Source organism: Xiphophorus hellerii, chromosome 3 (assembly GCF_003331165.1).
Source record: "Xiphophorus hellerii strain 12219 chromosome 3, Xiphophorus_hellerii-4.1, whole genome shotgun sequence".
Taxonomy (NCBI): domain Eukaryota; kingdom Metazoa; phylum Chordata; class Actinopteri; order Cyprinodontiformes; family Poeciliidae; genus Xiphophorus; species Xiphophorus hellerii.
This window is the reverse complement of record NC_045674.1, coordinates 20,904,338-20,919,236: the sequence shown is the minus strand read 5'-3', so window position 1 is coordinate 20,919,236 and position 14,899 is coordinate 20,904,338. Positions and strand designations below refer to the sequence as shown.

General features: G+C 38.6%; 2 protein-coding genes across 4 annotated transcripts in view; one reads left to right on the top strand and one right to left on the bottom strand.

The window, feature by feature from the left end:
* Positions 1–195: 195 nt before the first annotated feature.
* Positions 196–11,532, top strand: mrpl13 (mitochondrial ribosomal protein L13). The gene is made up of 7 exons (XM_032557792.1): positions 196–320; positions 1,573–1,696; positions 2,691–2,784; positions 3,774–3,834; positions 5,914–6,000; positions 7,628–7,749; positions 10,970–11,532. Exons 1-7 carry the CDS (start codon positions 294–296, stop codon positions 10,992–10,994), a joined length of 540 nt encoding a protein of 179 aa, XP_032413683.1. The 5' UTR covers positions 196–293; the 3' UTR covers positions 10,995–11,532.
* Positions 11,533–14,039: 2,507 nt separating this feature from the next.
* LOC116717697 (collagen alpha-1(XIV) chain-like) overlaps positions 14,040–14,899 on the bottom strand; it is a 125,847-nt gene continuing 124,987 nt past the window's right edge. For all 3 annotated transcript variants that reach the window (XM_032559246.1, XM_032559248.1, XM_032559247.1), the window contains one exon: positions 14,040–14,534. In XM_032559246.1, the coding sequence (XP_032415137.1) occupies positions 14,506–14,534 (29 nt within the window). In that variant the 3' untranslated portion in view covers positions 14,040–14,505. The remainder of the gene's footprint in view (positions 14,535–14,899) is intronic.

Below are 14,899 nucleotides of genomic sequence, written 5' to 3'. Positions count from 1 at the left end.
ATTGTAATCAAAAGGTGTTGTTCTGCTCATGTATTTTAGTCCAACAAAACATAATAAGATTAACAAAAATATATAATCCAAGCTCATAATCATATCTAAAATTTGATAAGGTTATATGAGTAAAAGTATGATTTAATGTGCCTGATAATAAAAAATAAAAAGTTGAAGTATCGATGGTACAGGAACTAATGAGTATGCGAAAAGTGTTTCATCAGTGAGAAATTAATTGACGTACCGTGTCACACGTTGGGGGGGTCAAATGTTGTGAGAATGTTTGCATAGCTTCGTGTAAGATGTCCAGTTTTTCCAGATCTGCTCAGGTAATTCGCCATAAATATAATCATTGTAGTCTTCGTCTGATTTAAACTGAATATTTCAACGTCACGTTCGTACGACGTAAGGAGGAATAGCTGAACGTTGCTAGCCAGAGTGCTAGCAAAGAAGCTAGCAAACAAGCTCTGCCCTCAGCTGATATCACGGCTTTCGCTGCTACACACATTTTGAATGTTAAGATCAATGCAATTATGGTGGCTAGACTGTTCTGTGTTTTCACATAATTCCGCCATTTAATACACATCGGGTGTATTATGGAGCCATTTGTTAAGATATTATATAAAGTGTTATTCGTAACTGAGTTAAGTGTCTTTTAAAACATGTTCACTATTTAAGGCGTTTTAATAGATTTACTAAATCAAAGACAGGCGAATCATTTTTCAATAGTTTAAGTATCTTGCATCAAAACCTTATAACTGCACTGTCATCTTTACGCTCTACATGGAAACACTGAAACAAGCAAATAGATACATAGAAAAAATAGATTTTAAACCGTCCTGAAAGTAATTTAAGAAACAACAAGGATACATACAAAACAAAAATTAAGAGGGCAAAAACCAAAATAGGTAAACTGAATCAAGTTGTAAAAAATAATATAGCCAAATTTAAAGGTGCATAAAACTGTAAAGAACAGTTATTCAGGCATGATTTTAATTTTTTATTTATTTAAAAGTGTACTAATAGTAATTACACTAAATCATGTCTAATTAAATTCTACAAAAAAAAAGTCAGTTTACTTTTGGAAATTGGAGCATTGTGAACCAGTGCATTGCAGAAGCACGGACTGTAATGGTAAAATTAAGGTCTCACTTCATTTTCATGACAAATAAGTTGAACCAAAACCTTCGGAAGATAACTGAAGAATCTCAGATTCAACCCCCAATTTAGCAGGTAGCCCATGTAGGCTTTAAAAACACCATCACATGTCTTCTCTTTCTTATATTACTTATTGCAGAAATGGAATCAACCAACTTTATCCTTTTTTGTCATCTTTTTTTTTTGTCTTAAATAGTCTTAATTGCTTCTGTCAGAGTACTCCAAGGCATCTGTGGCTATTAAGTGGCTCCCCATCATTAGACTGTGAATGTGTGCATTAATGACTGAGTTTAGTGTAAGCGCTTTGGAGTCCTCTGGACGAGATGAAGCACTGTAAAGTGCAGGCCATTTACCATCAGAAGAGTGATTTCTACAGCTTTGTCCCATTATTCTGTCCTCACTTTTCCTCTTGCTCCTCCACAGCAATGGGCTACGTTTGCCCGATCCTGGTTCCTCATCGACGCCAGGATGCAGCCTCCCGGCAAGATCGCAGCCATGTGCTCAGTCAGGCTACAGGGGAAGCACAAGCCCATCTACCATGCTCTAAGTGAGTTCTGTCTGCATCAAGGGATTCTCATGTATACCACAGCTTTAGATGTAAAGCTTATATAACCCTCACAAACTACTGTTTTCTCTTTGAAATACCAACAATCCACCCTTACATGTACTGCAGTACGCAATAGCCACAAGATGGCAGCAATGGACTAATTTTAAAAAAATATCTTTGCTTTTTTGTTTTTATTACAATAAAAATGTTCAGTTTGTGCAAAATTAAAAGTTTGATTAATCTTTGTTGGCTTTTGTTTCTTAAAATATATCTAACAACATTTTGAACAGATGCTTTTTTAAAAATCTATATTGTAATCTGGAGAGATAGCTAACACTGTCAGCTTAGTTAAAAAAAGGTTCAAATGTATTTTAACAATGAGGAGAGGCATTAATAATGATGATATATTTTATAGTAAAGTCTCTGCAATTCTGTCAGTTTAAATATTCTGCTGGTTTTAAAAAAGGTTCAAAACGTGTCACAGCGATTGAAAATAATTTTAGCAGGATATTTTTAGTGCAGCCTGAATCAGCAAATGAAATGGCTTCGACTGGCGGCTTGATTTCCATTTGCCGGTGTTGTCTTCGCTCTGGTCACAGGTGTGTGTTTAGATGAAGGCACTGCTCATAGGAACTGCAAATACATAATGAGATTTGTATGATTAATGACAATGAGCATTTTAAAGCATAAACATGGGGTAAAACTGCACTGCTTGTGGGCTAACAGCTTCATTGTTTCTCTTCTTCTAAGTATCCACATCTGACAGAAGTGCCTGGAAACAAGTCATCAGTTTTAGTACAAGCTTATGAACAAAATACCCGAGTGGAATATGACAAAAATCAGTCACTTTCTTTAGTTTTATTCAGTCATTGTTTGGTATGTAGGCCAAAATGGGAATCTGCCACAAAGTGTCTTTATTTCATTAAACTGGAACTCATTAAACAGCCAGCAGCAGGAACAAAGAGACCAACATAAAACTCTCATCTGTTCGTAGGTGACTGTGGTGATCACGTAGTGGTACTAAACACCAAACACATTGCTTTCTCCGGGAACAAATGGGAGCAGAAAGTCTACTCATCACACACAGGGTAAGGAATCTTTTTACTGATTATTCCCATCTGTCTGTGCTTTTGTTTCCTGTTTGTTTTTTATCCCGTAATCCTCATTTCAGACGTTTTACATTGCCATTTTGTTATGTTCTTACTAGCACTTGGTTCCTGCAAACAAACTGGCATGCATGTGATGAAGACATCAGTTTTGTTTTTATATTCAGTGTTTGCATCATAGAAAACCTTCAAACATCTCATTTACTTGGAGTTGTTTCAGATACTGCACTAACAACAATGTTTACAGTTTCTGCGTAATTTAATTGCATTTCGGCAGTGCGGAAAAGTACACAGTTAATGTCTCAGTTAAGAACTTGACTACTCCTTACCTGCTTAAAATGATTAAAAATACACTAGACACCTCCTGTAAAAAATATTTCTGCTCTTATTAATGTAAGCAGCACTGCTCAGACTGAATTGCTAGTTGGATGCGTCTTGTTTTATTTTTTCACTCTCTAATGCTCCGTTGTTCCTGTTAGACCCCGGTTCATGTTTATTTAAGCAGATTGAATGTTTTGAATCAGTCAGTTTGAGAAACGACTCCCATTACCTTCTCAGCTTCACAATTTTCTGCACAGCAAAAGACTAGTAGGGGATAATCAATGAATCAACTTGTAGGATGCTGTTTGCCCTTATGTGTGACCTTTATCTTTCCCAAGATGGGAAACAAGTTCTGAAAGAACCATAAAAACTGAAAGCAGATGTAGGGTGCCTTTTAAAAAGTATTTACACCCCTGTTTCAAATCCTGTTATGGCCACAAACTGCAACATATAGTGAGAGTTGAAAACTGTTTCTAGAGCTTTATGTGTAAAAAAAAAAAAAAGAAGAAGAAAAAAGTATATTTCATGAAGTTCATTGAAGTTTTTGGTTGTAATGAGACAAAATGTGTTGAATACTTTCTCGAGCTACATGCTCAAGCTTTCAGAACTGCATGTATTAAAACTGACATGGCTTTGTCGCCTTCTTAAAGGTTTCCTGGTGGATTCAAACAAGTCACAGCTGCTCAGCTTCACCTAAAGGACCCAAAAGCTGTAAGCTGCGCCGCCAACTCTCTGCTTCCTAGCGTTTGTGCTATGCAGACTGAATTTTAAGCGACCAGAAATGTCAGCACAGGATACCTTGCACCACCTTCTTTTTCGTATTCTGCATTTCAGATTTAAGCCTCACACACAGAGATTAGCACAATGTCAACACGTGACAGATCCCGAGTCGAGGTGGCATTTCCTGATCTGACACTTATCCCTTTTTTCAGATGCACTGCTCGTGCATATTAATGAGCGGTACAGGGAAGTGGGATTAGATGGCAGTGGATTTATGATGGTGGTCTTTGATATTTTTTTGAATTCCTCTGTCAGTTTTAGGCTAATAGTGAAGTTTCAGATTCTTTTGCATATTCATGATTTCAGGATTATGCTGTGTGTTGTGTGAAACGAAATGTCAGGCTACTTGTGATATTACACTGACAATTTTATACCTGTGTATTAAGCACATCAGATGGACCTTCTTCCTCTCTTTTATTAAACACAGGGACCATAACGTGAAATGATCTATTCCTGAAACTAATTCCTTAATAGGGCTTTTAATTTCTCATGTTTTGTTTTAAAAAGCCATTTAATCTCAAGGTTTGTGCAAAAAAAAAAAAATGTGCATGTTCGAAATCTCACTGTTGCTACTGACATATTTAGAGACTGTTCAGTTTCTTTTGTTTGTATAATGAAAGATTTGCTTTCTAAGAGGCAGAATTGACTTGGAAATTTAAGGCCACAACAGCAAAGATATAAATAACACACACACACATTTGTGTGCGTGTTATTTAATTGTGTTTCTGTCCACTAAAGCTGAGCAACACAGGAAATCAAAAGTGCTCGCCCATTTTCTGATTTCCTGTTTGTCACACTTCAGTGGTTCAGAGCATCAAAATCAAACCAATTTAAATATTAATCAAAGATAACACACGTTAACATAGAATGCACTTTTTAAATTAAGGTGTTTATTAAGGAAGCAAAAAAAAAGAAAAGAAAAACGAAACCTACAGTTATCATCACAATTTCCATATGTGCAACTTCCTAACAACCTGCTCCAGTACAATATTTGGTGGGGTTAGCTTTAATATTTTCAGTACAAACCATTTACTGTATTTGACCAGCTGATTGTTCTTTGAGTTTTATTTTCACACTTGATGTAGTGAATGAGTTGTCATGACAACAGTAACGAAAGGAATGATGAAAATGATGAATGAATGATGAATGAGTTAATCACTGTTGATTGCAAAGTTCAACAATGTCTCTATTACATCTTTGGCTAAAGACAAATAATTTCCCGTGTTTTGAAAAATTTCACGTATCACTTTCATTAAGATTGCAGACTCTACTTGGACAAAAGTCAATGTATTAGCAGCAGTAAGACTAATTATTTTTCTGTTTTTAAATAAAAGTAATTTGTGAATTTTGTACTTTTTAATTTCTAGATAAATTTAGTAAAATTCTGCTATTTGGCAACAGTCTGACACTTTCCGATGCTTCTTCTCGAGCCAGTTATCTAAATGTTGCTCCTTGTCCTCATTTGATGCTAAACAATAACAGGCCCTTAACAATCATTTAAGACTTGGCTGAAACAGCAGCGTCCGCTGAGATTCGCCGTTTGCTTCTCCACGTGCAGCTAGTGTAAGCAAATAAGAATCCCATAAAAATGGCTGCGGTCCGGTGGGAGGCATTGGGATCAGGTGAACGACCTGTTCCGGTCTCCGGTCTGTCGCCAACTGTCTCCGAGGAGGCATTGAGTTGACTGCCGGCTCTGCTGCTGATGCAGGTTTCAGACGGGAGGCCTGCTGGTGATTTAGTTGAAGTGAAGTTTGCAGCGAAGCGGGGGACGGGGAAATGGACGGCAGAACAGTTTGTCAGCACAGCGTCTGCCCAATGTCTCTCTCCAGAATCTCAGTCCAGGAGACCGTGTCCAATCCTCCTCACATTATAAAATATGGTTACATTTAAGAGGCAGATGTAAGAAAAACGCAGGCATGTGTAGAGTTGTCTTTTTGTTATTATTATTATTATGATTATTACTGAATTGCTTGTATGTCATCGTGTGCATTTCTTCCTTGTTTCCTGCAGATAGTGAGGTTAGCAGTTTATGGCATGCTGCCTCGAAATTTGCACCGGCGCACGATGATGCAACGATTGCACATCTTTCCCGAGGATGTAAGTCCCTTCACCTCACGTCTGAGTTGTAATAATGGGTTTTTGGACTGCAAGAGCTTGTTCACAGATTTCAAAACTTTTGCAAGAAGTTTTTTTTTTTGTATGGAAACTACAGACACAGAACATTTATTAAAATACAACACTAACTAAAGAAACTCTTCTATTAATGCTGCTGTTTACGTTTGTTGCAGCCAACATTTAATTTAAAGCATAATTGTTGCCTCTAGTTTTGATTTCAGTCACTGCTGGAATACATATTTTACAAACTGTTTTCTTCCTTCCATAAACACGTTACTCTTTTGTCTCAGGTATCCACTTAAACTCGAGATGAACCAAATGGATCACCTGCCCCAAGTTTTTCTACAACTCTTATAGCTTTGTTTTTGCTCTAAGATGCTCAGCAAAGAGAAAAAGTGTGTAATTCTCTTTGCAGCCTGATCAGAATCAGAAGTGAGCAGAAAATTAACTGTGCTCTGCTGAGCTAAGCTGGGATGGAGCTAAAGAGACTAATTACATCCCTCTGGGGGTTTTGTCGAACAGCAAGCGAGTTTCCAGCTTTAACACATCCACATGCTTCAGTGTCTGGAATCTGGTTCAAAGTTTGGATAACACTGGAAGAAGAAAATAGGTTTATGGAAAAATATTTGTATTTCCAAACTTATTCTCTACTGTTTCGCAGTTTCTCTTTATCCATTCATCGTTTTATTTTTTCCACACTAAGTGGCTTTCAGATATACAGTATATATATGCATATATATATATATATATATATTTGTCAAATACACTGCAAAAAAATAAAATCTTACCAAGTAAGTTTTTTCTTGGAATAAGACTAAACTAAGTTTCAAGTACCTCTTATGTAAGTAATAGTAGCTTGTTTCAGTATTTGCTTAATATTGATGAAAAAAGTTTTAGTTCCACTGACATACGTAACATAAAATATTGTGTTATAAGTGAATCTCAGTGAAACTACTACTTTTCCATCAGTATTAAGGAATTATTGACTTCAAAGAATCTCCTATATCTCGCTGAAAAGTTCACTGTAACTTAGTTTTGTCTCATTTCAAGTATCCTAAGATATTTGCACGAAACTAGGCAAAAAAAAATACGTGGAAAGATTTTGTTTTTTTGCAGTGTAATGTTTGTATTTATCGGAAAGGCAAAGGCACATGTGACAGCAAGTAATTAAATTAGAAAACTTGGGTGTGTAAGAATGCAGCAGAACGATGTGCATCGGATATTTTTCTGCTCATAATGTGATATTTGGGAAGAAATGTGAGAAGTTAGCAGCCAAAGTTAGTTGCTGAGCTCGGTCACCGTCTGCAGTGGAATCTGACATTCAGCAGAGTGTTTTTTCCTTCTTCAGTACCTCTTGGAAGTTTGAAGTGCTTGATCACTGCTTTTGTATTTTAGTCTGAACTCTTGCCTGCTCCCTTAAATGAACCTGTAGGCATACCCGTCTGTAGTGAATAACAATAAGATGGTTAGCTCTAGAGACTAATGGACCCTGATGTCTTGTGCAGAATATCTGATGCGCTTCTGTGGTCGATTTTTCTTTTCACTCCTGTCTTGACGTTTTCTTCTCTCCGAGTTTCGTGGCCTAAAACTTTGTCCCTCTCCTGCGTAGGAGTTGCCAGATGACATTCGAGCCAATCTGACAGAGGAGCTTCCTCAGCCCAGAGAAATTCCCAGGAAGCTCAGCGAGTACACCCAGGAGGAGATCGACGCCTTCCCCAGGCTGTGGATCCCGTATGTAGCCGCCAGCAGGCATTTATTTGTGCTTAAAACTGAGTTTCCTCCAACAATCACAGCTTTGTCTGTGTTGCTTCCTCAAAATAATGTGAGCATTGGTGATGAAAGGCACTTCAATTATGCACAACTTCATTTTGGTGTGACACATTAAATCCCAATAAGATACACTGCAGTTACGACAAAATGTGATCCTATTTCAGATCTCTTCAGAACATTGTAATTTTTCCCTTAATAAATTGTCATAATTAGTTAATTATTGTTTAAAAACAATACTATTTTGTGTTTAAAAGCATTTAAAAGAAAAGCAAAAATCATAATGACCCGATATGACATTGAATAAGTTGAAGTTTTCTTGTGTCTGTAATAGTCTTCTGAGTTGAATAGCTAATTTTCTCTGTGAATAGAGAGCAGATATAAGTTTATCCTTCTTTCTGCTCCTAGTCATTCATGATTTTTTTTAGTTGCTACATTAACTATTCATATTTGAGTGAATTAACTAAAAATAAAGCAGTGATTAAAATATAGCAAAATTCCAGTCTCGTGGTGGATGGCACAAGTTACAAAAATTGTAAATGTAGAAAAACGAAACTGCCAATTGCTAAAAAGAGTAACGCACAACAATTTGATACAAAATGGGTACGAATACTTCTGGAAGGCACTGAAAATCTTTATGCACAAGCGTACAAATGGGAGACTGAGAGTTTCTCAGTGTTTCTACTCTGAACTGCCCACCAATGAAGAGTCCAGGTGTTCCCTCACACACACACACGCACACACACACAGCTGTGTTGTTTTTTTCCTCCTAAGCAACGGATGCCTAAACAGATTCATGTCAGGAAGCATGCCAGCCACTGTCTTGTAGCCACATTGACTTGGACTCTGCTCCCTTCCAGCAGAATAACTTAAAGATGCTGTTTTTGGATTTTAACCACAAACATATGTGAGTTGAAGAGTGAATGATTGTCAGCCAGCTGAGCTGTCACATGTGACAGGATATGCACAGCAAACATGATGGACGCTTGGCCAGGCGGCCAGTTGATTCATAATAAGAAGTGTGTTGTGCTCTGTTGCGCAGAAATAAGCTTTTGGTTCTTATGTAAGTTGGTGTAAGTGCCCTTTATGGTTTTCTAAGCTGATTTATTCTGAATGGAAACGAATGCACAACAGCAGCAGCAGCAGCACGCTGAAAAAAAAGGGAGTTTTCCCTTCAGCCTGGAAGCAGAAATGATCAAATGTCACAAACACACACGGGAAAGTTGGCTCTTCTCCTCTCTGTCCCAACTGGATGGGTTTACTGTGTGTGTGTGGGGGAGAGAGAGAGAACATCTGTTGCTCAACATAATCATATTCATGGCTTTTCTGGCTCAAGTATTTTCAGGTTGGAGATTAGACTGACACTGTGACCTGCAGTTTGCTGGCATCGTAATATCCCGCTGAACTCCTCTCTCCCTCCTTCCCATCCGCAGCACCTTCATTCTAACGAGTTAGCGGTCGCGCTCCGTTCAACATGTAGCCTTTACATTCATTAATCTGATAATCCATTAGTTTGTCCATCGTCCAGGTCGGGGTCAATGCACGGTTGCCAGGCATCCACATATTAAATTAAAAGTCTGGATTCTCCATAGTGTTTCACACACAGGAGAGTCTCCTAACTTTTTCTGTTGTGGATCTGGAATAAGTGCATTGAGCTTCGAATAAACACTGAAGTTGCCCTATATACCAGACATTCACAAAACCTTTGTTTTGTGAATGTCATGACATTAGTGAAAGAAAATCGTAATAATGTTGCTCTTTATTGCCTGCCTCTCCAAGCCCCAGCATAATGTGATATTCTTTCTTCCCTGGATTTATTTGTGTTTTTCAGACGGCTGTCTCTGATTTTCTGGTAAAGTGGAGACAAATTGTGGTATCTTCAGGGGGCTCACCGCAGGTTCAAATCAATTATTCAGATATCAACAGCGACATAAAGTACTGCGCTGCTTCCCTGTGGCATTCCTGTTTTCATTTGGACCGTACAGCTTGCTAACCACACAGGTCTTGTTTTATAGTCCTGGTAAAAACACTTCTCATGTGGAGCAAGAGTCAAAACTGCTGCTCTCTTTTCTTCTGTACCAAATGCATAATTTAAGAGCAAACAAAGTTTAATTTACAGCTAATTAAAAATCGATGCAAAACTGCAATTTAGGTTTGTTATAAGAAATGCGTTTTTATTATTAAAGAATATGAATACATAGACGTATTCACACCCCTTGTGCTGCAGAGATTCAAATACGCTTTAGTTTTCACTGATGGATGCTAAAATTTATTTCCTTACACCTCATTTTGTGTTGCTCTAACACATTGAAGTTTGGAGTTGTAAAATGGCAAAATGAAAAACTTTTGAAATAAATTGCTTTCCAAGGCATAAATTTATGTTAATGTTTTTCTTTAAAGCCAAGTCGAACACAACAAGCTGCGTTTGACTCTAAACGTCGAGCTGAAACGTCTAAATTAAGCAAACATTCCATGTTTCCATCCAGTTTGCATCATAATACATACATGTATACAATGCGGATTTCTTTGCTTGTCAGAGTGCGTTCCAAGTGAAAGGCCCTCTCTCATTGGTTATTGGTCGAGTGTCGTCATCCACGCCAGCCGACGTGCAGCCGTCAAGGACAAACCAATCCTGGTTTAAGAGACGCCTCAGCCTAGTTAATATTCACGCTCCGCCTGACTCATTCTACTCATCAGATAGATGTGCGCGCGTCAGGGACTGTAGGCTTTGGGTCACCGAGGGCGATTCAATCATTACCCCGAATTAAACACATAGTTAGTATTCTTTCTGAAAACTCCTGGAGCAAAAGTGTGAGATGATTGGAGGAACCACGCGCTCTGTGAAACAAATGCACACATTCCACACAAGTAAGCAGCCAGACCCAGGACAAACGTACTGCTGTATGTGATAGCAGAACTATTACATTTTTCTCACTTTGTAACGAAACCCATACAGCATCCTGCGATTAGATCTGTCAGCTGAAATTAAAGGGAGAAAACACGAGAACGTGATGCTGGCTCTGAACTCATTTTGAAAGGCTGGAAGGAAAAAAACAAAACCGATAAGATCTGCCCAGTTTTTTCATCTGTCACTTTCTGTCTGTGTATTTCCTCGAAGTCGCTCCCAACACTAATATGTTCTCTTGCTGTTTTTTCTTTTTTTTTTTTCTCCCTCTCTCTGCAGACCTGAAGATTACAAGATGAAATGAAATCAAAGCTCCCCAGAGCAACTGGATATTTTTAATATTAAACACAGAAAGCAGCAGGCTTTAAACATTTTGTTTTCATAAAAATCTGACTTCACTCCATTCTGTAAATTTACATAAGAGCTTTCTTCCTTTTCCAAAAATGCCGCCAAAGTTTGCCCGGACTCCCAAGCACTAAGCCACAACCTCAGTGCCAGCAGTAACAACCCCGGACCCCGCCGCTCTGTTTTTCTATGGCTTCGCACAAAAGCTCTCCGTGAGCGGCATCAGCCGCGACGGAACCACAGCAGAGCCGAATTATCCCGGAACAGCTTGAGAGTTCAGCTTTCGGCTCCGATCAGAGAAAATCCCATTCTGCTGGTTGCCCCTACGAGTGTGTCGCCATGAAGCAGTCGGACCTGGCCTTGAAACGTGACATCTGTTAGAGCTGGTTGTTTTTGCTTTTCACACTGAAAAATAATTGTTGCAGTGCTGAGATCAGCAGTCGAGACCTGTTTAAGTGAACTGTAAACCAGGCTAATAAACTGTCTAATGAACCATCTCTTATGAAAAAGTTTTTTTTATATAAATGCTGTAAAATCTTTTTATTGAACATGCCTCCAGGGACATTTTTTTTCTGAGACTTATGGTTGTGGTGCAGAGAAATAGAGAGTAAAAGAGGGTTGCAGTAGTCAGACGTGAAGTGTCCCTCTTAAGCTTTTTCACATAACAGCCACAACCTTCAGTGCACACGTGTCAAACTCGAGCATCAAATCCGGCTTGGCATAACTTTTTTCTTTTTTGTCACATGAATAGAACCTTCAAGATAATTGTGTGCCCAAATATTTTATCAAATCGAAGCAGGTTTTTCTCAGTATATTGCCAAATTACATCTGTGAAAAGATGTTCAATATTATTTAATCTCAAGTATTCATTGAATGTAGAGAAAGCTTTTAAAAAAAAAAAAACAACATTCTAACAGTTTGTTAGTGGGTTGTTTTATCAATACACACCGGTTGTCTGTCTTTTAGGACATTCATGATCTCAATGTGAACCAAAATGAAAATGAGTTCGACACTTCTGTAAAACTTCTGCTCCTTGCTCCAGAAAGAGTGGGCTCAAATTGACCTTAAAAAATAGAAGATGCAACAAAAGACACAACAGCTTTGTTTTTTATATGAAAACTTTGTTCATTTTGAGATAAGAGAATGAAGTATCGCAGGACAAAATGCAACAGCCTTCAATTTTTAAATAAAACCTGGTTCTGCAAACTCAGTTCAGAAACTAAAGTAGAAGCGCAAAGTAGAAAACAACAATACTGCACGCGGAGGTAAGTTTGACAGACAAATAGAGAATTGGTGCAGGGGTATCATGTTGCATTAGAAAAAGCAGTCTGTACAAATGATGCCACTTTTGTTTTCTCAGTGGTTTGAAAAAAGGAAATCCTCAGGCTACAGAAACCTGATGTCCAGTCTCGCACTCAGACGGGACACATGCAGCTTCGCAGAGCTGCAAGGTGTGAAACGACAGGTTCAAGGTTTGCATTATCACTGGACGAAGCGGACACAGATCAGGCACTTTTCGGACATCCCTTTTACACACATATCATACAGATATCACAGAGATATTTACATTGTTTTTTTAAGCCTAGGAGGAAACCCACTGCAGGGTGTTAGGTTCTCACCACAGTTTCAGATGAGTGCACATGTCCAGAGGAACATGTGTGTGTTTGTGTGTGGTGTAGTGTCTTTTTGGGGCTCAAGCACTTAAGGTGAGTCCGCTCTTCCTCTTCAATTCTCCTCCGTGACCACGCTTTGTGAAAACCTCCTGACTACGCCCGGTGACCTTAGCTCCACATCCTCAGAGTTTCCTGGGTGGTACCCATGGTGCCCGTAGTTAAACTGGGAGTGGTAACCACGATAGTAGACATCTTGCTCTTCCTCGCCTCCTCCTTGGTGGTGGTTGTACGCCACTGCAGCAGGGTTGTACGGCTGTCCGTGGGGAGGATTGTAGGGCTGATAGTGGCCGCCGCCAACGTGGGGCAGGGGTGAGACTGGAGTGGTTATGGAGGGGATATTTAAGGTCACGACTGAAGTGAGGCTAAGGGAAACTAAAGCTAGGTGCCACAACCAATGAAAATCAAGATGTAGTGTTGCCAAAGCAAGATAAAGTACTTCTAACAGAAGCTCAGCAGGAACGTGAGGCATGCAGGTGGACATGCAGTGTCAGAAGTTGCATTAATTGAAGTTCAGAGTGGCTAAATAAAGCTTAGTTGTCCTAATTTTTTCCAGTTATCAAAATGGGTGCAATTACTCTAGGGGTAAAAGATAGATTTTCAGCACATCTCAGAATTTGATTTGCACAGGTAAGCCAGGCTGTACGGCGATGAAAGCAGACAATCAGAAAAAAGCGCTATTCATCACTGTTTAGCTGATTGATCGGGCTTTGAAAGAAGTGATTAGCTGTAATGAGATTTGAGCCCGAAGCAGGCGAACGCGGAGTAAGATGAGTAATTGTTGATAAATGGCAGTGCAATTGTTGGTGGCAGCATTGAGGAAGGTTTTTTTTTGTTGTTGTTGATTTATGAGACCTTTACATTGAGCTTCTATATTATGGCTGACAATTTTTTAATTTAACCCAAATAATGCAGAACAGTTTCCAATCAGAAATTCAGTTAGATTGTGGCCTTGGTACAAAATGATTTTCTCTGTAAATTAAGTGTATGTTTGAAGATTGATTTAGATCAGGGGTCTGCAACCTTTACAAACCAAAGAAATGTTTTGCCTGCAGTCCAGCTAAATAAAACTCTTTTAGAGTAATAACTGTTACATAACATTTTGCAAAAAAGACATCTTCATTTTTAAAAATATCTACTGTAAGAAATTTGAAAAGAACCACAATTTTATTTCTGCTTTCAGGGTTTAAAACAAAAAACAGGACAAAATGACAAAAAGAGGATACTTTCTTCTATGGAAAGAAAATGCATCATTTTTTTTGCCTATATGTAAAAAATTATTTACTGCGACAGACTGGCGACCTGTCCAGGGTGAATCCCGCCTCTCGCCTGGAACGTTAGCTGGAGATAACCAGGCACCAGCTCCCCTCCTGACCCCACTAGGGACAAGGGTGTTAGAAAATGGATGGATGGATGGAAAAAAAAATCTTTAAACAAAAACTACTTCGTTTCCAACACCAGGATGAGAAAAAAATATTGCTGATACTTACAGAAACAGAATGGCTTCTGTTGTGGAAATTTAATGCAGAATTTATTCCATGCAAAACAAACAGACAAACAAAAAAACAACAACAACCTAAATCTGCATTTGTTCTGTATTTTAAAAAAATTAGTTGGTTCTCAACTCTCTTAGTCAGGTTTTAAAGAGCCACAGATTGCAGACCCCTGATTTAGTATATCAGGCTTTGTGTTTACTGTTTGGCCTCTTGGGGAATGAACGACTGGATGTTTCTGAACAAGGCAAAGAGGGAGGTGAGCACATGAGGAGGAGAATGAGGAGAGATGGCTGGAGATTTCTCCTCAGTAATCATTCCTGTAATCCTGTTGAACTTCAAATCAGAACAAGGGAGAGCGGGGGAAGGGAGGAGGAGAGAAAGAGGAGAAGTTTACCTCACATGAAGACGGAAAACCCAAAGACACCGAAGACATCCAGACAAACCATTTCAAAACTGCTGGGTTAAGATTTAGGAAGTGAACAAACAAATCCGAGACCATTTCTTTTACAGAAAGGAAACTCAAACCTTCAGAAATTCATTGAGCAATACAAGAACAAGACTGTGTCAAGTCCCTATTTTTCTTTCTGCTTATTAGAAAGCTTAAATAAAAATGTCTGTCGCAGAAAATGAAATGAGGGACACAAGTTGTAAATTCAGAAGAAATTTGTTAGTTTTGTACACCCAAGCATAAAGTTTGA

Excerpts from the sequence above, each read along its gene's own strand:
- mrpl13 (XM_032557792.1), top strand. The coding sequence starts at position 294 with ATGTCCAGTTTTTCCAGATCTGCTCAG. Across the intron at positions 1,697-2,690 it reads GCCCATCTACCATGCTCTAA|GTGACTGTGGTGATCACGTA; the intron begins GTGAGTTCTGTC and ends ATCTGTTCGTAG. Across the intron at positions 2,785-3,773 it reads GTCTACTCATCACACACAGG|GTTTCCTGGTGGATTCAAAC; the intron begins GTAAGGAATCTT and ends GCCTTCTTAAAG.